General features: G+C 51.3%; 1 protein-coding gene across 1 annotated transcript in view; it reads left to right on the top strand.

Moving 5' to 3' along the window:
* GPT2 (glutamic--pyruvic transaminase 2) overlaps window positions 1-26,370 on the top strand; it is a 34,448-nt gene that overhangs the window by 2,635 nt on the left and 5,443 nt on the right. The window contains exons 3-9 of the mRNA XM_035025283.1: window positions 6,155-6,244; window positions 8,415-8,523; window positions 13,275-13,408; window positions 15,453-15,696; window positions 19,543-19,622; window positions 21,459-21,595; window positions 25,039-25,213. Coding sequence (XP_034881174.1) covers window positions 6,155-6,244; window positions 8,415-8,523; window positions 13,275-13,408; window positions 15,453-15,696; window positions 19,543-19,622; window positions 21,459-21,595; window positions 25,039-25,213 — 969 coding nt within the window. The remainder of the gene's footprint in view (window positions 1-6,154; window positions 6,245-8,414; window positions 8,524-13,274; window positions 13,409-15,452; window positions 15,697-19,542; window positions 19,623-21,458; window positions 21,596-25,038; window positions 25,214-26,370) is intronic.

The raw sequence follows: 26,370 nt of genomic DNA, 5'->3' as shown, positions 1-26,370 counted from the left end.
GTGAAGTGGGGAACCATGAAGGGTTTCCAGCCCAGGGTATGGTTCCATGTTTGAGGTGGACAGATTTCTTGGTCATTTAAGCTGGAAACACCCTGTGATTTCTGGGACAGATGCCCCACATTCCCATGGCTTACTCTTGAGTAAGTTGAGTTTTCTGTGCACCTGCTTTCTGGTGCTTTCATTCAAGCTCCTCCCTTCTCGTTTTATTCTCACTTTGTCCCGGTCTAGGTGCTGAAGACATAGCTCAGCCAAGCCAGCATAGCCTCACTTAAACCTTTCATTTTGGGAGACAGCCTCGCTCTACTTGGCGAGCTTACACAGTGCCCCTTCTGAGAGAGCCATATTTTCCCAGTCTTTTTTTTTTTTTTTTTTTTCTTTTTTTGGCTTGGCTGTGCACAGCGTCGTTTTTTTCTACCTCTGTTTTGAACTGCAATGATCACAACTGGACTGATGTTATAAAGGGTTTGATTGGGTACAGATGGGATGGGTAAGGATTTGTAGGGTGACTTGGGGTGAATCTCATATCCTCTCTAGACTTTGGTTTCCCCAGTCTATAAAAGGAGAGAGGTGGCTTGGTGGGCCCAGAGATTCATCCCCCCACCAACCCCTGCCCTGACTTTTGTACCATCTTGTCCATCTGAAGGTGTTCTGGTCTTTGTGTTGCCTTTTGGTTCTGGTGTTTGACTTTGAGGTGGCTTGCTGGGCGAGCCCCGTTCTTCTTCCTTCTGTGATAGGAGTGGAAAATGCTCAGGAAAGCCTGAAGGAGGGAGGGGTAGTTGGCTAAGTGGGTGTGAAAGGGTCCATTTTCCTCCAGTGCCGTCTGTGTGCTCTCAGGGAGGCCCTGTTTCTCGCTGACAGCAGCTCCAAGCTCCAAGGGGGAGAAAGTACTAGCTTTTCAGATCCTGGTGTTCACTGGGAGCAGCACTTAAAAATAAGCCGCAATTAGTAGGAGTTTTGAAAAGATCTGTCAGTTCTTCCTCAACCTACTTCTTTTTTTCTTTATTGCAAGAAGGGAGGAAGTTGGCACAAGTAGAGACAGAGGAGTGGCTTTACTTCTATTTGTAAAGTACACACAGTTGGGGCAAAACATTCATAAATAGAGGGAAAAACTGATTATGACTGTTAACATCAGTTTGTACTGCATCTACACTGGTAAAAATGGAAGGTGCTAGATAGCACATGGTTATAGTTAGCTGAGAACTAAGATCGGCAACCCTGGCTGTTCCAAGCACAGGTGGTGAAATCTCACTGGTCATTTTCTTTAGAGTTTAGATGCTACTTTTTTAATTTTTATTTATGTATTTTTTAAAGATTTTATTTATTAGAGAGAGGGAATGAGAGAGAGAGCACATGAGAAGGGGGAGGGTCAGAGGGAGAAGCAGACTCCCCGCCGAGCAGGGAGCCTGATGCGGGACTCGATCCAGGGACTCCAGGATCATGACCTGAGCCGAAGGCAGTCGTTTAACCAACTGAGCCACCCAGGCACCCCAAGATGCTACTTTAAAATAAATTTGTAGTGTGGGCTTCTAATAGAACAAACCCTCCACCACCCACCCTGCCCAGGTCACCATGGACCTGCATCCTGGGCTTTGCTTTACGTGCTGTGGGCCTCAGAGCAGTCTCTTAGAGCACCTTGCCTTCAGTTTATGCATCTGCAAAATGGGGCCAATTTATTTCTTCTTCTTTTTTTTTTTTTTTTCTAATAGTTACAAGATATTGGTCATTTATTATTAACAAGGGACTGGTGGGTGCTTTTAATGGGCATCCTATTTAATCCCAATCACCACCCTGCCATTTTTTTTTTTAATTTTTTTATTCTTATGTTAATCCCCTTACATTACAACATTAGTTTTAGATGAAGTGTTCCATGATTCATTGTTTGTGCACAACACCCAGTGCTCCATGCAGAATGTGCCCTCCTAAATACCCACCACCAGGCTAACCCAGCCTCCCACCCCCCTCCCCTCTAGAACCCTGTTTGTTTTTCAGAGTCCATCGTCTCTCATGGTTCGTCTACCCCTCCGATTTCCCCCGCTTTATTCTTCCCCTCCCGCTACCTTCTTCTTCTTCTTCTTCTTCTTTTTTTTTTTTTCTTAACATATATTGCATCATTTGTTTCAGAGGTACAGATCTGAGATTCAACAGTCTTGCACAATTCACAGCGCTTACCAGAGCACATACCCTCCCCAGTGTCTATCACCCAGTCCCCCCATCCCTACAATTTATTTCTTCTAAAGACTAGTTTGAGATGTTAGTAATGATGCTTTGAAAACAGCTAGAAACCAGTTAGAACTCTTAAGAGTTCTTTTCTCAAACTAATGAGAGTTGCTTGAGGAGAAGCGCCACAGGATGCCCTTTCCTCGCCTTCATGCTGAGCCTCTCTGGGTCTGGGAATGCATTCTGCAGGGTTTGCTCTGTCTTGCCTGGGCCTTAGCCTTGCCATCATGAATTATCCTATTTGGAGCTCATCAGCTTTCCTTCCTGCTTCTGCCCTGTAAGTCTCAGTTTCTACGGGTGACCCTCCCACAGACCCTCAGAGTTCAGGGTATTTCCCATCCCATGGGGACCTTGGTGGGACCTTGGGTACCCAGACCCAAGAAAAGAGATGCTCAGTGTTCCCAGACTTTTTTTTTTTTTTTTTTTTAAAGATTTTATTTATTCACTTGACAGATAAAGACATAGCGAGAGACGGAACATAAGCAGGGGGAGAGGGAGAAGCAGGCCTCTTGCTGAGCAGGGAGCCCGATGTGGGGCTCGATCTCAGGACCCTGAGATCACGACCCGAGCCGAAGGCAGACGCTTAACGACTGAGCCACCCAGGTGCCCCTCAGTGTTCCCAGACTTGTCAGCAGGCCCTGAATTGGTTGAGCAGTGCAGGGGGCGGGCATGGGAAAGGAACATCCAGGGCTCTGTTCCAGGATATAACTGCCCTACCAACTCTTCCCCACCCCCTCACCCCACGAGTCACATGAAATGACAGGAGCCATCCCTCACTCAAGAAAACTGCCTTGAGCCTGTTAGAATCATCATTGGGCCCTCAACCCTCCTAGTGAAGTTGGGCCTGTCAACTGGGAAGGACAATGATAGTCTTTTTCCTTCTCCTTGGTAACATCTTCTGAAATATGCCATCCTTGAACCTGAGGGCCTATTCCCTGATCCCTATTTAAGCTGGGTGGTGGAGAAGGAGTTCCCCTGGGTAGGATCTTATCTCACTGCCCCAGAGGGAGGTAGTTCTGGGCGGGATGTATGCAAGTGGATTATCTAGATGTGCTCTAGGATACTGTGGGAGGAAACTGGATGCTACCTGCTGACCCGACAGGCTCTTGGGGGCTGGGCTGAGGCAAGGTCACCACTGGGTGTGCCTACCAGGCCTGGATGAGTCACTCTGGGCAGGAGTCTGTCCCTGGCTCCTTGGTATTTCCCATCCGTGTGGACCTTGAGTACCTAGAGATAGGAATCTGCCCAGAACAGTCTCCTCTGTATGGAGGCCTTTGGCTGGGCAGGCTGGTCTGCTGCCCACAAGGGAGCCAATCTCCCCCAGCCCCCCAGCTCATCCATCACAGCAAAATGTCTGGGGTCTGTGGGTACCCAGACTCAAGAAAAGAGATGCTCAGTGTTCCTAGGCTTCTTGTCAGCAGGCCCTGAATTCGGTTGAGCAGTGCAGGGGGCGGGCATGGGAAAGGAACATCCAAGGCTCTGTTCCAGGCATATTCTCTCCCTGCACTGGGCTGGCTGAGGGCCCGCAGTCCTGGCTCTCGACTGTGACAGATTTTATCCCCACCAAAGAATGGACTGTGCCCATACTGTAGAAATTACCTGTATTCCGCTGGCCAGGCCTGGGGGGCTGTGGCAGTTCACAGGCTGACAGAGGGACCTGTGCCCGGAGCCCAGGCCAGGGCCAAGGGGTGGGTGGGTCCTGCCCCTTTGCACACCATGGCCTGGCCCCTCCTCCACCTCCAGCCTCCTGCCCCTGGGGTGAGCCCTGGGGCCACATGCCTCACAGTCTGTCTCCAGGGTCCTGCTCTCACCCCTGTCCTAGCCCTGGAGCAGAGGGTGGTGCCACCCATATGCCTTGGCCCTCAGGACACTTAAGCTGCTTCTCCCATGCACCCTGGGACCTCTTTTCATACTGACCACCCCTGAAGAGCTCTGCAGAAGGGACACAGGGAATTAAAAGGCCTCTTCCCCCCATAAGCTTCTGGAGACTTATCAAGGCCTGTTTATGAAGGTCCAGGGCCATTTCTGAGACACCCTCCTCAGCCTGCTCTGTCCCCTACTCCATGCCTTCTCACTCCAGAGCAGCCAGATATATGGGAGGGTCTTAGGAGTGGCCGGGGAGGGTCAGGAAAACTTTGCCAGCTGCTTTCGTCCCTTAAGGTCATTGTGTTTTACTTAAGGTGTATATTACTGATTTTGAAAAGGGAAAGTTTTCTAAAGGTGCTTTTATTCCCACATTGTGGGAAATGGAGAAAAGACAAGGGTCAAAACCATAGAAAGCAGGGAGGCAAACCCTAAGAGACACTTAACTCTAGGAAACAAACGAGGGTTGCTGGAGGGGGATGAGGTAACTGGGGGATGGGCATGAAGGAGGGCACTTGATGTAATGAGCACTGGGTGTTAGATGCAACTGATGAATCACTAAATTCTACCCTTGAAACTAACAATACACTACATGTTAACTAAATTGAATTTAAATAAAAAATTTTTAAAAAACCACATAGAATTGATTTTTTTTTTTTAAGATTTTATTTATTTATTTGACAGAGAGAGACACAGCGAGAGAGGGAACACAAGCAGGGGGAGTGGGAGAGGGAGAAGCAGGCTTCCCGCTGAGCAGGGAGCCCGATGTGGGGCTCGATCCCAGGACCCTGGGATCCTGACCTGAGCCGAAGGCAGACGCTTAATGACTGAGCCACCCAGGCGCCCCTAGAATTGTATTTTTAAAATTTGAATTTAGCATGCCCTTGAGGAAAGGGCAGCTGGAGATGGGAAGGTGGCCAGGCCTTGCACCCAGGCCACCCCTCGGTCCTGCCACCTCCTTGCCCCATAGCCTTCTTAACTCTACCCACGACCCTGTTGACCTTGTCCTTGGCCGGGCTTTGTAAGATGATGATGTTTGTACTCTGTCAAGTGCTTTCGTAGTGTTTGTCTCGGGGAATCCTTCAGCCACCCTGGGAGGTCCTTGAACCTGCTGCTGATACTCTTCTAGTGGCAAATTCTGGGCTTATCAGGGAGCTCTGTGGAATCCCCACATTTCCAGATCCCCACAAACCTCCGTCCAAAGTGCGTTTTCTCCGAAGCAGCGGGGAGTCCTTTAGTCACTCCCCCACCCCACCACTCCCTGACGTTGAGGTTGGCAGGTGTCTGAGTCCCTCTGTGACCTCCTTCCGGTGCTGAACACATTGCTTAGGCAGTGGCCACGAGTTTGTTCTGTAGCCACTCTTTCCATCTCTGGTGCCTTTTTTTTTTTTTTTTTAAAGTGAAAATCAGCCCACATTCTTTATTCTGCAAAGCCAGGTTGCAAGGGAACAAGCCTAGAGGTCCCCGCTGATCGGGGATCTTCTGGAGGGGCAGGTGGCCGTGGTGCCCCTGCCATTTATTTAGGCTGTTGAGGCGGAACTGTGCTTGGGGGCGAGTTGTGGGAGCCTCTCCCTGACGTTTGGGGGCCTCTGCTACTGACCCCTGCCTCCCACCACTTTTGCCCCAAGGTCTTCTATTTAGGCATCCCCAGCAGGCCCCAGTTGACTGGCGGCCGTGGACCTGCAGCTTCCTCAGCGTGCTGTGGTAGCCCAGGAGAGCTCGTCAGCCTTCTCAAAGTGGGGGGCGCTGAGCTAGTGGCAAGAAGAGTCGTCTTGGAGTCTGGCTTCAGATCCCAGTCCTTGTATTTATCAATTATGTGACCTCAGGCAAGTTTCTTAGCCTTTTGAAGCCTCATTTTTCCTCATTTGTAAAAGGAGATTAACACTAGTTCTTCATGGGGTAGTGGTTAAGGTTAAATGGGGCAAGCCATGTCAAGGGCTTGGCACTACGCCTGACACCTGGTAAGGCTCAAAATAGGAGTGTTTATTAATATCCTGTGGGGGCATTGCTTGGTCTCTGGAACCCAGGGTCTACGAGTCTTCAAGTAACCACCTGTTGCCTTCTCTCTGCTCAGGGTATCAAAAAACCATTCACTGAGGTCATCCGTGCCAACATCGGGGACGCCCAGGCCATGGGCCAGCAGCCAATAACCTTCCTCCGACAGGTAAGCTGGCCCTCAGGAGCAGAGGCGGCTGGGTGAAAGCAGGGAACTGGAGGCTCGTAGGGCCAGCCAGCTCCTCTCATCCCTGCTTCCTCCCCCATCCGGCCCCCTCAGGACACAGTAGGCACCAGAATCCCACAGGGAGGTGCCATTAAAGTAGCAGCCCCCTCCGGTGCCTGATGTCCCCCGGGTCTCTCCCTCAGCCTCCTCCCCTTCCAAAGTTGTCTGGAATGCCTAGATTCATTTTGGGGTTACTCTTGTGTATGAGGCTCCCAGGGATGCCCTTCCATAGTCATGGTCTCTGATACCAAGTTCGGAGCTTGGTTGATAAGCGCATCAGAGGCAGCTTGGAGAGGTAGAGGCCCAGTGAGCTGGGAGGTGGTATGTGGGGGTCCAGGTACTTTGATCCCAGGTGAGACACCCCAAGTTTGAGTGTTGACTCTGCCACTTACCACCTGGGTGGCTTTGAGCAAGTGCAGATCACCACAGCCTGCCTTGGAGGACAGCTGGGGGCCCCAGAGCGACAGTGAGCATGAAGTGCTCACCCCTGGCCCAGCAGGAGAGTGTGGGGTTGCAGACCATTGTCAGCTGCTCCTCTCCTTGTTGCCTTGCTGCTGTGACCCGTCCTGCTCCTGGGGTCTCCAGGAGGCGGTTTTATGCTCCAGTGTGAGCACCAGCCACAAGGATGCTGCGTGGGCTGAAACTGGGGGATTGGTGGGCTGGAGGGAAAAAAACAGGGTGGGAAAATGCCATAGAGCCCCCTGAACAGAGGCTAGAGACCAGCAGTGGCAAAGAAGAATTGGAGCAAAATATGGTGCTTACGTGGTGAAGGTTCGTAGGCTCGGGCAAGCAGGGCAGCTGAGCCCTGAAGGCCCCGGCCCTTTTCCCGGACCCTGCCCTACTCTCTGGGTGGAGAGGTGTGGGGACCTTACTTAGCTCAGGGCGTTCGCACGGGGTCTGGGGAAAAGAACTGAGGCTGGCACTGACCTGAGGAACGTCCATCGGGCCTCCCCTCCCGTGGCCACTGCTGCTGACCTCAGGAGCGCACCAGCTGCCTGGGAACGTAAGAGGCCCCAGCCTGGGCCCAGGACGGGGAAATGGATCAGACCAAACAGAGCAGCTTTGCCAGCGAGGCGGAGGCAGCAGGAGGCTGGAGGGCCCTGGCTATCCCAGACTCACGCAGCTCTGGAGGCAAGAGGCCAGAGCTGTTCCCCACACATGCCTGGGGCTCTGGACAGGAATGTTGCCTCAGCCTTCTCTGGCTGCCTGACACGTTCCCAAGTCCAATTCTGCCTCTGGCTATGGCAAACCCAGCTTCTGCCTGGTGCTGGCATCCTGCAGCCTTCACACTTGTCTCCTCTTCACAAGTGCCTGTGGAAGGAGAGCAGAGGGTAGGCCGGGTCACTCCCCATTGTACCATTGAAGAAGAGCGGGACTCCAAGAAGCCAGCTCCAACCTGAAGGCACCAGCTGGTGTCAGAGCCACAAGCCCTCACTTCCCCTCAGTGCTCTTTGGCACAGCTCCTAAGCTACCAGCTTAGACTTGCCCGGTGAGCTGGGGTTTACCAGCACTTCTGCAAACATTTCCTTGCTTAATCCTCTTAATTTGTGAGGTTAGGGTGATTTTCTGTTATAGAGATGGGAAGGCTGACCCGGCTTTCAGTTCTGGCTGGGAAAAGGGGTGATGGTGAGAAAGGGGGCAGGGGGTTGAGGGCGTGGGGGAGGACACGCAGTCTGTGAGTTAGGAAAGGGTCTGTGTTCCTTTCACTTGGGGTTCACTTGCTTGCTCAGCCCTGGTCCCGGCTCAGGAGCCCCCTGGATCTTGTGGCCTTGGGTGTGTGAACTGCTATCCTCTTTGGAAGAGTTGGGGTGAGGGACTGAGGGGCAGGCTCCTTCTCTTCCCCGGCTCCTCTTCTGGCAGCCCCCCTTTGGGTCCCAAGCCCAGGTCATGATGTAGTCCGCCTTTCAGCATCTCTCCTGCTGCAAAGAGCCCAGCATGCTCCTCCCCGTGCACCCCCAAGCTCCCCCAGACTGGAGCCCTCGTACAGAGACATGCTCCAGCACATCCCGGAGTTGTCATCTTCCCAGGGTCAATGCTCAGGGTCCTTGTGCCCCTCCTGGTGCTTTGGGGTGGAGGGGTGCTGGGAGCCCAGCCCGCGCCTCTGTTCCCCCAGGTGATGGCACTCTGCACCTACCCAAACCTGTTGGACAGCCCCAGCTTCCCAGAAGATGCTAAGAAACGAGCCCGGCGGATTCTACAGGCTTGTGGCGGGAACAGCCTGGGTGAGGCCCCCCGACTAGCCAGGTCCCAGAGGGCATGAAGTGGGTACCGAGGGCATGTGTTTTGAGTGTGGGCCCGGGCCCTGGCCACGAATGGAGAGTTATTCATGTGAGTGTGTGTGTGAACGTGTATGGCATGGTGACATGCAGAGTAATGAAAAACAGTCTTCCTCTTCTTGTCTGCTCTGTTCAGCTCCTGTTAGCTGGGCAGTGAGGTAAATGATACCTTTTGGAGGACCAGGGCACTTCAGTTGCAAGAGCCTACATTGGCCTGGAGTTTGGCTTTACACCTGGGAGCCAGCTTGAGTAACTGACCCTTCTGTCAGAGCAGAGGGTTGGTTGGTTTTTTTAAAAAGATTTACTTATTTTAGAGAGAGAGAGAGCAGGGGGAGGGAGAGAATCCTCAAGCTGACTCCCTCCTAAGTGTGGAGCCTAATGTGGAGCTTGATCCCAGGACCCCGAGATCATGACCTGAGCCGAAATCAAGAGTCAGATGCTGGGGCGCCTGGGTGGCTCAGTTGGTTGGGCTCTACCTCTGGCTCAGGTCATGATCCCAGGGTCCTGGGATCGAGCCCCACATCGGGTTCTCTGCTCAGCGGGAAGCCTGCTTCTCCCTCTCCCGCTCCCCCTGCTTGTGTTCCCTCTCTTGCTGTGTCTCTCTCTCTGTCAAATAAATAAAATCTTAAAAAAAAAAAAAAAAAGAAAAAGAGTCAGATGCTTACCCTGAGTCACCCAGGCGCCCCTCAGAGCAGAGGGTTTAAGCCAGGGGTGGGCCTCAGTGACAGGCCGGGTGAAGGGCGGTGCGCGGCTTTGTCCAGCCTTCTAGCCTGTCTGTCACCCCCACAGGCAGGAAGGGGCAGGCAGTTATTGGGGAAGGGGAGTGCTGTGAGATGCCTGAGAACCCCGTTTGGTGGCTTCCTTCCTTCTGACCGTGCTGTCCACCCTCCCATTCCTTGTGTTCCCACCACCCCGGCCTTTGGTTCTAAAGGCCACGCCCAGCCATCTGCCTCCTTATGGAGGGAGCACTCCATGGAGGGAGGCCCTGGAATTTGGCCCCCGTAGATGTGAAAATGATACTCTCTCTCCCTTTGCTGCTGAGATGGATTTCTAGTCTCTGGGCCTCTGGTTCTTTGTTCTCATCTCCTGTTCTTTGTTCTGTTTACTTTTGCCCCATTCCTTTGCCCCGCGCCTACATAGGGGATCCAGCTTTCCTTGCCCCAGGAAAAATAGTTGTTCTTAGAGCTTCTTTAGGACACGTTCCTGAATGTTCTGGAACGTGGGAGAGTGATTCTTGTGGCTTGCTCAGCAGAGGATCAGCTACCTTTGGCCTCTCTGTCATCCCCAGCCCCTCCCCTTCCTTTTTCTGCTCTTTCCCTTCAGTGAGAGCCCCGTGCTTACCACCTTCCTTGCTGTGGTTGCTCCCCCAGCCCTCTGTCCGAGTCTGGTCACTGTCCTTCAGGGTGTCCCTCTCAGGAGGGGGCCAGCTCCCCCTTGCTTTCCTGCCTGCCAGACTGGGGAGGGTGAGGGCCAGCCTTGTGTGGCAAGGCCGAAACCACAAGCTGGAAGAGAACAACCCGACAGCCCAAAGGCCCAGCCTGCAGTCTCCTCTCCTCCTGAGCCCTCTGCCCAGCGCACAGGACAAAGGCACTTCTCAAAGACCCCATGGCCATGGGCCTGATTCCTGGAAGCTGCAAGGAGAGGCAGGGGGACGGAGTGTTGGCCTTCTGCATACCTGATGTGAATGTCTGGGGAAGTGGGAGGGGTTCTTTGTTCCCTGTAGGAAATTTCATCAAGTTTTTGCAACCCTTGTCAGCCAGGGCTATGGGAAAGAGTTTGGGAGGCCACGTTCATGTGAGTCCCCTCTTGGGGTGTTGTAGCAAGAGGAAAGTTGGCCTGTGGGGTTTTGCGGACCTGCACTGAGTTCTGTCTGAGGACCCTATGAAGATAGGTGAGGCGGGTACTCCCTGAGCCTCTCTCCTCCTTGAACTAGAAAGTACTCTACTCACCTCCTGGGCTTTTGAAGGAGGTTGACGTATGTGCTAAAGCCCCTTGTCAGGTGTGGAGAAGCGCTGTCCCTGGGGGTCACCACCAGTCCCTGCCCATTGCAGGGGGTAGGGCAGTGTCATTCTGGGGGTGGTGCTCTGTCAACTAAGCCTACCAGCCAATAGAAGTAAGGGAAATGGAAAATGTCAGTATGCTCAGGGCGACCCCGACCCCGGTCGGGATTATTAAATATGTAAACAAGGTCTTAGAGCTCATCTGGATGTGTTTTTATTGTGCCCTTTATTAAAGATTTATTTATTTATATGAGAAAGCATGCATAAGTAGGGGGAGGGCCAAGGGGAGAGAGAGACTGTCATGCAGACTCCCTGCTGAGCGCAGAGCTGACGGACATGGGCCTCAGTTGAGATCACGACCTGAGCCAAAATCAAGAGTTGGATGCTCAACCAACTGAGCCACCCAGGCGCCCCTAAAATTACTTCTGACTAGAGTTTCCTTATTTTCTGTTTGATGAGTAATTCAGTTCAGGTTGTATCTTGGATCTTACATAAGATTAAGGTGGAATCTGGACATCCAGGGAGGTGCAGGTCCTTATCTAGCCCTCCTGGAGCACTGCTCCAGGCGCTGAGGGACACTGGTGAAGTGAACCAGGCTGATGGAATTTCTATGCTCACAAAGTTCACGGTCAGATTTGGGAGAAACAAACATTAAAGAGAACTCACACAAAAAATAATCTCTAGTTTTCATGAGTTCTTGGAGAAAAAGCAGAGAGCTATGGGGCTATAACCAGGGATTCTAAGGTAGAGGGAGGGTTTAAGGAGCAAATATGATTCAAATTCAAGTGGACGGTGAGTAATAGAGAACCTGCAAATGCATGCCAAACAGAAGAAATGGTGTGTGCAAAGGCCCTGAGGTTTGAGAACTGAGTATGATAAAGTGAAGAGGTCTGGATGAGGCGGTATGTGATGGGGCTGGGAAGTTTGGCAGTGGTGATGATGTGGGTTTGTAGGCCATGGGAGGCAGGTTGCCATCAGTCTGAGGGCAGTGGGTCCTAAGCAGGGGTGTAGTGGGGTGGGGCCAGGCAGGAGGATAGGTTGCTCTAGCCGAGATGCACAGAAGAACTAGGTAATGGCCCCTGCCCTCAAGGAACTTACAGTCAACATGGGGAGGCAGGCTTCATGTGTATACAATAAATAACTGGAGAAATTGCAGGTCAGGGGGAGAGGCTGGGCGTGGGGCAGTATCTTTATGACAGGCCCCCTAGAGAGAGACGATTTGAGCTTTGAAAGACCAGTGTGGTTTGGAGCGTAACAGAAAAGCTGAAGGAAAGGGTGGAAAGTCAGTGGCCTGCAGGGGCGGGGAGCTTGCCAAGGGGCGAAGGCCTGGGAACTCAAGGAAGTGGATGAGCTAGAGGTAGGAGAAAGGGGAGGCTTGGCTGGTGTGGGAATGCACAGGCCCCATGGAGAGGAGGGGCAGGCATTGAGAGAAGGCACAGGGAAATGTTTCTGAGATTGGGAGCTCAGAAATAATCAAGTCAGTTACTCCGTAGAGGAAGGATTCTCTAATACCAGCATTTGTACCTCCCCACTGTTTTAATTTATAAAATATTTCAAATGCATTAGAATACCCCAAGTAATGTAACAAAAGACCTGGAACCCACCACCTGGATTTGATACATGTTAATGTTTGCCACTGGAACCTTAGAGAATTGGCCTAGCCTCCCCTCCCTCCTCCCCCCATCCTACGGCTGGCCAGAGGGCAAGGGGGAGTCCAGTGATGCACAGACACTGAGGCGGAGCCTGGCTGGCCCACTTGAGTACAGCTGCACGTGAAGTGCCTCCAGGGCGCAGGGCCTGGGCTGACTGATACTGACGCCCAGAGAAGCCCCATCCTACCTCCTGGTGGTGGGTTTGCAGTAGTCTTAGAAGGAATAGGCTGGTTCTCTCTAAATGTGGTCTAAAATTCAAATGGTGTGAAAGGATATAGAGTGAAAAGTCTGCCTCCCACCTCTGACCCCCGGCCTCCCCTTTACTTCTCCAGAGAGTTCAGTTCAACCAGTTTGGGACTCCTACCAGATTCTGTGCATGTGCAAGTACCTATTCTCAAATTCTTTCTAAAAACAGTGGTGTGACATTAAAAAACTTAAGTTCTTTATTGAGGCATTAACAAACCTATAATAAAATGAACAAATATTAATGTGCAGCTCAAATAGTTTTTGCACATGCACACACCTGTGTAACCCTCACCTGGATCAAGACATGGAACATTTCCAGTGCTGCAGAAGGCTGTTGCCGTTCCTCCAGGTTCTCTTGAACCATGTGTAGGCAGCGGTGATAAAGACAGAGCAAGCCTAGCAGTAGTGATTATACGTTGTAGAATGTGTATGAATCTCAGGAGGGTGGATAAAAGAGGATGGGCACATTTGCCTGATTGGATGCCAGGGCCTGGGATAATGCTTGACGTCTAACTTCTCTGTGAATGTTGAAAGCATGAATGGATTGGTGGGTGGATGGGCAGGTGGATGAATGGAGAGATAGCAGATGAGTGGACGGATGGATGAGCGGGTGGGTGGATGAAGCCCGGATAGGTGGTTAAGCAGCTTGCCACGATTCCGCAGCCTAGAGTAGTGGGAGTTGGGTCCTGTCTAAGACCTCCCCCACGCCCCCGCACCCCAGGTAATTCTGTGGCTGTCACCAACCGCATAGAGCCAGTCATCCTGCCTCCAGTCACTTGTCTTGCTCGCTGTCTTACAGGGTCTTACAGCGCTAGCCAGGGCGTCAATTGCATCCGTGAAGACGTGGCTGCCTACATCACCAGGAGAGATGGCGGCGTGCCTGCAGACCCCGACAACATTTATCTGACCACAGGAGCCAGTGACGGCATTTCTGTACGTGGGAGGGTGGCTTATTAGGCAGTGCTTACCCACATGAAGAACAGCCTTGCACGTTAGGGCCAAGGATGTGAGCCTGCCAGCAGGGAGACAGGCCTGCTAGGAGGGGCTGGCTCTCCACGGTTCCCCGCTGTCTCCCGCAGCCTTGGTTTCCCCCCAGAGTGCACACCCGAGGGTCCAGCTGGAGAGGAGCCATGGGCACTCGAGGCTGCCTGTCTTTCTGGTGGCATTGACCTTTCTCTCACTTAGTTCATACTGGTGATCCTCCTCTGCCAGGTGCTTTACCAGGTGATGGGGAGACCGTGGGAACCAAACAAGCCTGGCCCCTGCTTACACCCTAGTGCTGGACCAGACCAGCGTTAATATCACATAAATAAACATCCTACCACAAGCACTCTGTTTCTCTTCTGGGTGAAGAGGACAGAGTGCCGTGGGAGGAGCAGCAGGGGCGGGGGTGGTTGTGAGGAGCAGAAAGATTTCTTCGCAAAGGATGGCTGAGCAGAGATCTGGAGGATACGTAGGCATGAACAGGGGAGGTAGGGGACAGTGTGTTCTGAACAGAAGGTCAACATGTGCAAGGCTGTGAGCCGGAAAGCTGCTGTGTGTTTGCAGAAGGAGAGTCGGAGTGAATAAGCACATGTAGCAAGGGCCAGAGTTTCCAGAAGTGGGCTAGGGAGGCAACTGCGGCCTGAGTCCTATGGGGCCTTAGTAGCCATGCAGAGGATTTAGGTCATTGTCCTAAGAACAATGTCCACTGAAGGACTTGAAGGTGGGGAGAGTGACAGACGGATCAGGGATTTATGTTAAGATTTAACTTTGGCAGGGAAGGGGCATAATGGATGTGAGCGAGCGTTTAGGAGATGAGGAAAGAGGTGGCTTGGGCTGGGAGTCAGCTGTGGACGGGGTGAAGAGGGGCTGGTATCAAAGTGTGCTTAGCAGAAGGGCTCTGAAGTCCTGGGTCTGAGGGACCTGTGTTCATCCATTCCCATGGAGCATGCTCCTTCCTGTGCCTAATCAGGGCTAGTGCCTTCAATTCATTCATTTTCCCTCCTCAGGGAGTGTGTGCTGACTCTTCCTTTAATGGGGTTATCTTCGTCTTTTGACCTCCAAGGCTCTTGTTTCTGATGTTTGTTGAGTGCTTTAATCCTTTCCCAAAGCCTTTCCGATGCATTCAGCTTTTACTGGAGCCCATGACGAAACAGGCCCAGTAACCTTAAACCTTAACCTTTGGGATTCTAGTGTTGGGGCTCAGGTCTCCAACCATCGCATCTTCCACTGTGTTCTGCTGTCAAGGCCTCTCTTAATTCCCAGAGAAGCCCACGTACAGGCAGAGGTCCTAGAGCAGCGGAGGGAGGTGTCCTCAAGATTTAGTGAAAAGAATCAAGTTGTTGAGCTTCTGATTCCAGTAGCATTCTTGCAGTAAGGAACTGAGCCTGTGTGTAAGGCGGGAACTTCTCCAGAACAGGGTTTGCAATCAATTACTGCCACCTCCCCCAGTATCCCCACGGGGTTCGTGTGTCCTGGTTTCTCAGGAGTCCTGCAAACCTTCAGCCACACAGCGGTGGAAACAACCGGGTTCAAGTGCCACCTGGTTGTAGAAGATGGGTATTTTATCCTGATTCAACAATCCCTTCCTTGTTCAAGGGTCTGCCCAGCCGTGGGCACCGGTAATTACTAACAAGACAGATTCCTGTCCCTCCTCCCTGCCAGGACATACAGAATGAGCTTAAGGGCCAAGACAGGGCCAGTTTGTGGACTACTGCTTTAAAAGGCCTCTTTGTATAAGCATTGAGTCCTTTAACTACTGTGCTAAGAACTTTAAGGCATTTCATTTTGCTTACTCCTCACGGCAGACCTCGTTTTAAAGATGGGGACCGTGAGACTCAGGGAAGTCAAGCAGCTCACAGGGGCCTGCACCAAAGGCAGGCAGCGGGGTGGCTGGTAAAAGGCTGGGGTTGGGGCTTCCTGGGGAGTCTGCCTGGCAGCCCCCAAAGGGTGGAGATTGGCGGTGTCCCTGGAAGCTGTGACTTCTCTGTTGCAGACAATCCTGAAGATTCTGGTGTCTGGGGGTGGCAAGTCCCGGACCGGCGTGATGATCCCCATCCCACAGTACCCCCTCTACTCGGCTGTCATCTCCGAGCTCGATGCCATCCAGGTGAACTATTACCTAGATGAGGAGAACTGCTGGGCCCTAAATGTGAACGAGCTCCGGCGGGCCTTGCAGAAGGCCAAAGACCACTGTGACCCCAAGGTGCTGTGTATCATCAACCCCGGGAACCCCACAGGTCTGTGCTTCACTTCTTCGCCAGTTTCTTGGGCGGTGGGGGCAGGGCAGCTGGTGTACTACACGTCTGGACACTAAAGAGTTAAATAATGCGATGTTCTCTTTGCTCCCAGTTTCCCAATCCAGTGCCAGATTTGCTAACATAAAGCCATAAAATCGGCCACCAGCCAGGCCAGCTTAGGAGGTGAACAAATGCAGGCGCTTTTTTTTTTTGGACAGGGTTGTATTATTATTAAAACCAGTTTTTTGTTTTGTTATTTTTTTACGTTCTTGCATTTGCAAAGAATCTCCTTGAGGTTATTTACACACAACCTGTCCCCATGAATCACAGGCCTCATTTTACCTTTACTCCTAGTTGTTTTGCTGAACCAGCTATCAGAATGCTTGTGTGTGCGTTTTTGTTTTTCTTTGACACAATGTTGCTTGTGTACTTTGAGACCTGAGGAGGAAATGCCTTGTTAAAAACAACAGCAAACAAATGAAAAACCCTGTTTCCAGAAGTTGAAAAGCACTCCTATTTTTACATATTTTTCTTAAAAAAAAAAATGCACAGCCTTCCCTGTTTTGATCTTTCTGGGCCACTGGCTTCATTTGCCCCCAGTGCTATTTGGATGCCGAGAACAAGGGCTCCTCTCTCCTCCTTTGTTGAGATAAATTGGGTCAGGGCCAAAACGAGTTGGAGTTGATTGTGGAATCTGCTTCTTTGGAACATCAAATGATGCTTCAATCAGCTGAAAGCACCACTTGAATTCCTGAGTGCAGAAAATGGGTGCGGCTGGCTGTAACACTCATTTATGTACATCAGCTCCCTGGAGGTGGGGATGCAGTCTAACCAGAACGCGGTAGGAAAATGACTACAGCTGGCTTCTCAAACACGGTTGCACATTAGAATCACAAAGGGAGCTTTTAAAAATGCTAAAGGCAGGGCTGCATGCCAGAATCTCTGGGGATCGGGCCCAGGCATCAATATTCCCTGCGTTGAGGATGAGAACCACCACCCTAGGACATTGGTTCTCCGACTTTAACTTGTTAAAAAACAAACTGCTGGACCCCACTCCAAGGTACTCTGATGTAATTAGGCTGGGGTGGGAGGGGGGCTTGAGAATTTGTTTTTCTAACGAGCTCCCAGGTGATGCTGATGCTCCTGGTCCCAGCTTGGAGTAGTAGCAGGTCCTATATCTTGGGAAATACTCTGTATGCCTAGTTTCTGTTAGAGGGCTGGTAACTTCTTAGCCAGGCATTTACGTATATCTTCTCGCCTGGCTGTCTGGGAAGAAATATTTGCATAAAGACTTGACTATTTTAGGTAAAGGGATCATGTGACTGTATATTAATATGAGTAATTTTTAAAGAGTAACTATATGAGTGGCAGAAGCTGGTTCTGCTTTCTGAGGTCTGAATGTGTGAAATATCAGTCAGCTCTTGGAAGATGCGGGATGAAAAATAGAAACCTACCTGTGATGGCCATGTATCTTGTCTGGACCACACAATGTGAGCACTTTGGCTGAAAGGTATCAAGATGGATTGGGATAATAAGCTTAAAACTCTGAGTTTTAAGACAGAAACCCAGCTCAAACCTGAAGAGGTTGGGTCCTAGAACTGTAAAGTGCAGGGGTAAAGCGGCACACCTGAGTCAGCATCATTGTCCTAGGAACCTCCATCCCTTTCCCAGGTCTTGGGTGGAGTCCTCAGGAAGGCTCTGTCCTTGGAGTGACCTTCAGCAGCTCCAGCCATGGCCTGCCCACTGAGCAACCTCAGCAGAGAGCCTTGCCCATAGTTTTAAAAAAATTCCAGGCCAGACTCTCTTTGGCCCAAGTTGGGTCACCTGCCCATCCCTGCACCAGTCAAATCAAGGTTCTGGCCAGGTGTGTGTCCCTTGCCCCTGCTGGAGCGCAAAAAGAGGCAATTCCTGGTAGAACAGCTGAGCTCTGTTACTCAAAGAAGGGAAGGACCCTGAGCAGGCTCAAGTGACAGATTTTCTCATTAGGTTGTGGGAAATTTCCTCTGGCCCAGCCTGTGGTGAGAGGCCTGGAAGACCCCTCTCCAGCCTTCTGTGTCAAAGTCATCCCTTCTGTGAGGTGGTCTCATGTCTCCCTCTGCTGGGCACAGCTGTGTCCTGGTCCCTTTGACACCACCCACCGCCTGTGTCTATCCATCCACTGGCTCTGAGGCATGTTCTGAGTGACTCGCAGGCGCTGGAGAGAAACAAGTTCTGTCTTTGTCCTCAGGTTTGCGCTGCATACCTCAGTGGAATCATCTGCATATATACTGGGTCCACTCCCTCTGCTGAGCGGCAGGCTTTCTGAGGCCCTGGTCCTGACTTAGTTCCTCTTTGCACTCCCCTTGGCATTATGTGCACATGGTTTTGATATTCTTGCTGCTCAGATCTTTGATTGCATTCTAACAGGATAGTTAGTGGGATCAGAGGCAAGCCCAGTAGGGTTTGCTGGCAGGCTCAGCCAGCCCCCTGGGTAGCCACAACCTGTCAGTCTGTGGGAAAGTGGCTGGTTCCTGTAGAATTCAGGGCTGCTGTCCTTCCGGAATCCCAGAACCCTGAGCTTCATAGGAAGCCTGGTTTGGCGCTTGCTTGGCAAGAGAAAAGTTGGACCTTTAGTAAAGGAATTGGTTCATTGCTTAGATAGTTCAAGGCTGAGATCCTGGTTGAATCATACAGTGCTTTTGTGAGACATAGCTAATTTTTTTCCAGACATGTTCTTGATGTTCTCATACAGAGAAAAATATAGATGTTTTTATTTTTAACAAAAAGGTAATATACTCTACGTATTGCTCTGCATCAAGATATATATGTATACATAAATAATGTGCAAAGATAGACACACATACACACAGAGTTATAGGTAATATCCGTAGATACACATATATCCACAGTAAAAAAGCTGCCTTTTTTAAGCAATCAGCAAGCCTGACTGTAGTGGTGTTTCCTGGAGGGTATGGGAGCACCTCTGGCACTGCCCAGAGTAGGGGTCAGGAAACATGGGAGAAAGTTTCCATTTCCACCTTGTAGCATTTGGTCCTTCCCTACCTCAAACCCATGGTATTTCGTGTAAACTGGGAGAGTACTGTTTTGCCCTTTGTACTCATTTCTGTAACACGGGGGGTGGTGGTTCCCACTGCTTGTGTTGAATCAAGTCCTCAAAGGGAGGGACCTTGAAAGGAAGGACTGCAGCGTGCTCCCGGTCATCAGCAGCGATGCGTAGCTCCCACGTGGCGGCTGACAGGAGACACCAGAGCAGGTGCACAGGCTTGTTAATGTAGTGCTTACGTGGCAAATATTTGCCAAGCACCTGCTGAGTACTGGCTTTAAGGATAGCCGATGAGCCATACAGATCTTGTCCCTGCCTCACGGAGCTTGTGAGTGCCTCTCTGGGACACTGTGCGACCTCTCCATCAGACAGTGTGATTCTCTCCGTTGGCTGCTGTTGGTGTGTGGTAAGGGGTGGGGGACGCAGAGCTGATTGATTTAACCCCTTCCGTTTTATTTTCCTGCTCCTTAGGACACTGTCCTCTAGCCCAGACAAACCTATCCCTCTATACACACACACACACACACACGCACAACACTCTCATAAGAGTAACAAGAAAGTTGAGTGTGAGACACTTCTCCCTCCATGTATGGGTGGCTTAAATGAGTCAGACAGATGGGGCCAACACTCGGGGTTCCCTAGAGGTTGACTACACCTTATCAGGCACAGCAGCTAGGGAGGGTGATCCCTAAGGGTCGTGCGGGAACATAGAACACCTGAGTGATTCTGGGTGGGGTTCTTACTTAGGGACAATTTAAATAGCATTACAAGCTGCATTCTGGTTTTGTTGGGGATTTTTTTAGGTCAGGTACAAAGCAGAAAGTGCATAGAAGATGTGATTCACTTTGCCTGGGAAGAGAAGCTCTTTCTCCTGGCTGATGAGGTAAGAGTTGCTCAGCTCTCTCCTCCGTGGGGAGTGAGGCTGAGCTTTCTCTTCTAGGGGGAGGGAGCCAGACTTGATTCTTCTGTAACCAGAGAGAACTTTCTAGGTGTTGGAGGAGTGATTCTAACCAAGGATGAGGATGTTACAACCTATGAAACTGTGACCTAAATCATCCCTATATTGGTTTGGATTCTTGGTTATAAATTTCAGGAAGTTAACCCAAACCACTTTAAACTTAAAAGAAAAATTAAAGGATGGTAGGGGTAACAGGTGTGGGGCTAAGTCCAGGGACCCCAGCCCTATCGCTCAGATTCTCTGTCCTTCCACGTTGGCCTCACACACAGCCCTGCTGTCTTCCCAGCCTAGAAAGACCATTTCTTCCTGGTGATTCCTGCAAAAGTCTCAGAATCGAGCCTCATTGGTGCAGCTTGGGTCACACGCCCATTGCTGAACCAATCACTGTGGCCAGTGGTTGCAGTATGCAAATTGACCAGGCCCCAGGCAAGGGGTGAGCTCTCTCCCCTGGGGGGGGGGGGGCGGGGGGAGAGCAGTGTTCCTTGAGGGCACGTTGAGGGACTCATTCTGGGGAAGGGAGAGTGGGCTCTGGGTGGGCATAATGCTGCGTTCCTGTGCCTTTGTGCTTCTGTGTCTACCAGCCTGTGGGGGGGGGGGGGGGGGGAGGGAAATCTTAATTTCATGATTGCCGCTCCTTAAAACCCCAGCTCTGGAGCCAAGGCTGCTTGTTCTTTTCCTGCTTTGTAAGGAAGAAGCTCAAGGCCTGTCAAATTCTCTTTCCACTTCTTCATTTCTTCCTGATTTCTGGTCAGTGGTAGCTTCTAGCACATTGGTTTCATTTCTTTGCTCACTAGCACCCCCCACACCGCCTGACCCCTGCACACACGCGCACACACACACACACACGGCTTACCCATCACATTGTTGCCACGATTAGCAGATGGGTCTAAAAATACATATTGTTTTAATTCCAATATAGTTAACATATACAGGGTTATATTAGTATCAGGTGTTAACAGTCTTCATTTTGGAAGGAGAGATGGGGCAGCAGAGTGACCTGGTGTGCAGACCTCCCCTTCAGGTCTGGGAAGAGGAGAGGGTGGGGGAGGAAGAGAAGGAGGGCTGTGCATAGCTTGTTGAAGGCGGAGCTGGGCTGACCCTCCCGTGGCCCCACGGTGTCCCCGAGAGCCTCCATTTCCCTGATCCCCAACATGAGTGTGGAAGTTCATCCCCAAGGGTGGAGTGGGGTGCTTGTCTGCTGAGTGTAGACTGTGTGCACAGGAAAGAACAGGGCATGTGTGGGCGCCGCTCATGGGTGCAGTCTGTGGAAGGCTGGCAGTGAGATGAACAGAGAAACAGAATGGTTCCGAATGGGGTAGGTGATGTAAAGGGCCAAGAGAGCAACACATTTAGCGCTTCAAGTAGGGGGGTCAGAGGACAGCTACATGGACTGCTTTCATTATTAGTCTTATGGAAGGAAGTAAACATTCAGGGAGAAAACTTGCCTGGGCAGGTAGGAGTCCTTGACGTCCTCACTGGTCAGATGAGGTAGAAAGGTCTGGAGATTGGGTGGAGGTGAGTGTGGGTGAATGGGAGAAATCAAGTGGGCATCTAGCCCAAAGCCTTTCCTCCTTACTTGTTCTGGAAGGTTCCTTTGGCCTGGCTCATTCCTGGAAGTAGCATCAGAGGTTGGGCTTCACAGCACACAGCCTGACTGCAGGCTGAGCCTGAGCACCCATGCCCGCCCTCGGCAGCAGCCTGCATGAGCTCAGGCCTCTTGGGGAATTTGGGTGACTGTGCTTGTCCTGTCCTCTCCCCCAGGTGTACCAGGACAACGTGTACTCTCCAGACTGCAAATTCCACTCCTTTAAGAAGGTGCTTTACGAGATGGGGCCCGAGTACTCCAGCAACGTGGAGCTTGCATCCTTCCACTCTACCTCCAAGGGCTACATGGGCGAGTACGTTGGCGTCCACCTCCCTCCCACTGCCTCCAGTCACCCTGCTGGACGGAGAAGGCTGCCCCTACCTGCGGCCTCTGCTGATCCAAGAAACAGGAGACAGGCCATATCCCCCGCCCGGGAGCCCTGCGGTGTGAGGACAGCCCTCGTGCAGAGGCTCATGTAAAATAAGGTCCTGCTTGAAAGAAACCTGACCACGGTAAACGATGCAAATGAAAGCAGGACCCACAACAGCTTCTAACACTAGTGTTTTCTGCCTGCTCTATCCCTGTGGCTCCAACACTGAAATCGGAGGGGCCAGGGAAGGCAGGTTGAGTGGACAGATGCCGTCAGGCCAGGGCACCAAGCTGTATGTGCATCTCCCCCTAGCACTGGGGCCAGGGAGTCTGCTCCAATCCTGTACTGTTCGCTCAGCTAATACTTACGGATGACCTGCTGTGAGTCCTGTACTGACCTCGGCACTGAGGGTACAGCAGGGAGCAAACCACAGCCATTCTTGCCCTAACAGCTAGCTTCTGGTGAAGAGAGCGGGGCAGTAGACAAATGAATAAAATCATGTGTCCGGTGGACAAAAATAGAGAAGAAGTGGGAATGCCAGGTGGTGGGGGCAGGGTCACCGAGGAGGACGGAGGGAGCTAGGCAGGTATCTGAGGGAGAAGCATTCTAAGAGCGGGAATAGCATGTGCAAAAGCCCTGAGGCATGCCTGGAATGTTCAGGGAAACGGGGCTGGAAACGAGTGCATGAGGGGGAACGTGGCAGATGTTGAGACCAAAGAAGTCAGAGGCGGCCAGATCACCTGGGCTACTTAGGTTAGTTTTTCCTTTTTTTTTTGAAGATTTTATGTATGTATTTGACAGAGACACAGCGAGAGAGGGATCACAAGCAGGGGGAGAGGGAGAGGGAGAAGCAGGCTTCCTGCCGAGCAGGGAGCCCGATGCGGGGCTCTATCCCAGGACCCTGGGACCATGACCTGAGCCGAAGGCAGATGCTTAACGGCTGAGCCACCCAGGCGCCCCGGTTAGTTTCTACTTTTACTCAGAGCAGGATGGGAGCCATTGGAGGATTAGAGCAAACTCACCTGGGTTTTACTAACCACTGTCTGGTTACTATATGGTAGGGGCAGGAACAGAGACTTAAGACAAGAGGCTATTACAGCCAGGTGAGGTACTGTGGGCCAGGATAGAGATGCGGCGGAGACCCTGGATCCTGATATATTTAAAGGTGGAGTGGACAGGAGTTGCTTGATGGAAAAGGTGATTGTGAAAGAGAGGAGTCAAGTTTCATTCGCAAGTTTTTTATTCAAACAACAGGAAGGATGGAGTTGCCATCAGTGGATGAGGAAGGCTGTGGGTGAAGCAGGTTTGGGGAAAAGATTGGGAATTGTTTTTTTGATGTGTTGAATTTGCAGATGCCTATTGGATGTCCAGATAGAAATGGTTGTGTGAGTCCCCACCCAGCTCAGGGCCGAGAGCCAGCTGATTGAAGTTTGGGAGATGGAGTGAATGAGTTGTTAGATCTCTGAGCCGGGACGTACCGCAGGGAGTGAGTGTAGGTAGACACGAGGTCTAAGGACTGGTCTAGGCCCTCACTGCTCAGAAGCTGTGGGAGAAGAGGGGGAAACTGCAAAAGAGGCTGAGAAGGAAAGACTAGGGCATTCATCCCCCCAACACTGGGTGGGGTCTTTCATGCGCCAGGTGTTAGGATGGGGGAAGGGTCTCCCTTGTTGAGCTGGAGGCTGATGGAACTGTGAAGCTTGGAGAAATATTTTGGCCAGGTAGAGGGAGCTGTGCCTTTGGGATGACTGCCCAGCTGGCTTGATTTGATGTGGGCAGGGGTTAATTTATGCTGGGTCTTTCTGGTCTATGGTCCTAGCAGCGCTTTATCTTTGCTAGACTCATGTGCTATGTAGCTCTTTTCTTAAATAAGTCTGTTCTCTATTAACTCATTTTTCAAGCTCGTTTTTATCACATACCTAGCCATCTCTGCATTGTGTTCTTGATTATTCTTTTAATAGTCTCCTGGATGTTGGAATCCTGAGTTATGCCCCACAGTCCTCAGATCCTGATTACCTGAGATCAGATTGCTCTTCTCAATTTGATTTTCTGCTCATCAGCCAAGGATTAAGCAGAAAGTTCTCCTTTCAGCCTCTGTTAGGGGAAATCCTTCTGAGATACCAGAATTTATCTTCTTGCCTTGGAAGATCCAGCTGAGAGATGAGATGTGGGAACTTGCCTTTGCTGGTCTGCAGGCTGATACCAGTGGCGTTTTACTGAGTGTCTCGTTGTGTCAGGTGCTCTGAGGTTGAGGGTGTGGGGTATACAGAGGAAGGTAAGACTAGATTCCTGCCTCAGGGAGTCTGCATTTCTGTAGTCATTAGTCCCAACGTTATCAGTCACAGCCCAGAGAAGGAGGCACAGCTCCAGAAAGTGTGACTGATGGAGCTGAGTCAGTTCTGGAAGGTTTTGTTGTTGTTGTTTTTTTTCTTTAACTCATTGCATATCTCAGCTTACTTTCATGTGACTTGACTCTGTATCAGTCAGGATCCTTGTGGTGATAACTAATGGAAACTCGACTTGAACCGACCGACCTACACCGAAGAGGCTTTTTAAAAAAAATTAATATGGGTGAAAAGTCTGGGAAGATGTCGATGCGACTCTTTTTTTTTTAAAGATTTTATTTATTTATTTTACAGAGAGAGACACAGCGAGAGAGGGAACACAAGCAGGGGGAGTGGGAAAGGGAGAAGCAGGCTTCCCGTGGAGCAGGAAGCCCAGTGCAGGGCTCCATCCCAGGACCCTGGGATCATGACCTGAGCCGAAGGCAGTCGCTTAACGACTGAGCCACCCAGGCGCCCCGCGACTCTGTCTTTGATTTCTTGCCTGGTCTCATTGTCTTGCTCAGCTCTGCTCTCCTTTGGGTTGACTTTGTTTTCAGGCAACAGGAGTTCTGGCAGAAGTCCTCCGGCTGTGCTCATGGCCCCAGGGAGCCTTTGGAACAGGCACCGGTGTATTAGCGAGGCCTCAGGCTAAGCTGCTTTAACAAAGAGGCCCCTAAATACAGTGGCTGAAACAAGGTGCCCGTGACATAACAGCCCAAAGGTGGGGGAGGTCAGGACAGGCTGACCTCGAGGTCACTCGCGGACTCGGGCTCTGCCTTGTCCACACGGGGCATCCATCTCCAGCACTGAGCCTGCTGCTGCGGTGTCTCCGTTTCTCAGGAAATGGGGAAAGAGAGAGGAGGAGAGAGCATGCTTTTTCCTTGTAAGGAAGTGATGTGGACTTCGCCCATGTCACTGTGTTCACGTCGCATTGGGAAGAACTCGGTCACACCTGGCCGCTCCGTGTTGGGCGTGGGGATGCTTACAGAACATTCTGGCTGACCCGACTGCATGTAGTTGAGGCTGCTCTGTGACCAGTGGGTCCTCCTCCCTTCAACCCTGCAGGTGTGGCTACAGAGGAGGCTACATGGAGGTGATCAACCTGCACCCTGAGATCAAAGGCCAGCTGGTGAAGCTGCTGTCCGTGCGACTGTGCCCACCAGTGTCCGGGCAGGCTGCCATGGACATCGTCGTGAACCCCCCAGTACCTGGAGAGGAATCCTTCGAGCAGTTCCGCAGGGTGAGTCGCTGTGTCCTGTGGCCCCTCGTGTCACTGCTGCCGCGGGGTCACGAGCATTCACGCTGGACTCGGGGTCACCGTGGCCAGCCTCCCTCCAGATGGCCTCCCGGGGGTGCTCACGGCTCCTCTTGGCTGGAACCACCCCACGAGGGTAGGTGTAAAGATGTGGCTGGGCTGTGTTCTGAGGTGGAAGACGCCTCCCTCTTCCTCACCCGTGAGCCCCATAGGTGGGCGGGCACCCTGAGGGAAGGGCCTCGCGTCCTGAGAACACCTGGGGGGCTTCTGTTACTAAACCGAAAAGGAGGAAGGGATGGGCATGGTATTGACCGGCCATCCTTGTGGCTCGAAGTGATCGTCCCTTTCAACTGCAAGGGACAAAAACCCAACTTTAACCAGTTTAAACAAAAATGTATGGGTCACATAACCAAAAAGTCAGGCCCCTGTTGTTCCAGGCTCACATTATTTTATTTTATTTTTTAAAGATTTTATTTATTTATTTGACAGAGAAAGACACAGCGAGAGAGGGAACACAAACGGGGAGTGGGAGAGGGAGAAGCAGACTCCCTGCCAAGCAGGGAGCCCGATGCGGGACTCGATCCCAGGACTCCAGGATCATGATCTGAGCCGAAGGCAGTTGCTTAACCAACCCACATTATTTTAAATTGTGGTAAAATACATAGGATGTAAAATTTACCATTTTAACCATTTTTAACTGAACGGTTTAGTACATCAAATCCATTCACACTGCTGTGCAGCCATCACCACCATCAATCTCCAGAACCTTTTCCTCATCCCAAACTGAAACTCCGTCCCCATTAAACACTAACTCCCTGTTTCCCTGTCCCCCAGCCCCTACTAACCTCTCTTCTACTTTCTGTCTCTATGAATAGGACTGTTCTAGGTACTTTATCTACGTGGAACCAGACAATATTTGTCTTTGTGTGACTGGTTTATGTCACTCAGCATAATGCCCCCAAGGTACACCTGAGTCCTAGCATGTGGTAGGATTTGCCTCCTTTTAAAGGCTGAATGATAGTTCCTTGTACGCGTGGATCACATTTCATTCACCCTCAGGCCACAGCTTTCATCCCCGTTCCAGCAGAAGTCCTGGAAATGTTCACCTCTGAGCCAGTCACTGATTTGCTTTGCCTGGGTCA

This window comes from Mirounga leonina, unplaced genomic scaffold, assembly GCF_011800145.1.
Source record: "Mirounga leonina isolate KUSES-001 unplaced genomic scaffold, KU_Mleo_1.0 Mir_180, whole genome shotgun sequence".
Classification (NCBI taxonomy): Eukaryota; Metazoa; Chordata; class Mammalia; order Carnivora; family Phocidae; genus Mirounga; species Mirounga leonina.
Note: the sequence above shows the minus strand (reverse complement) of the source record. Positions and strands in the feature narration are given on the sequence as shown.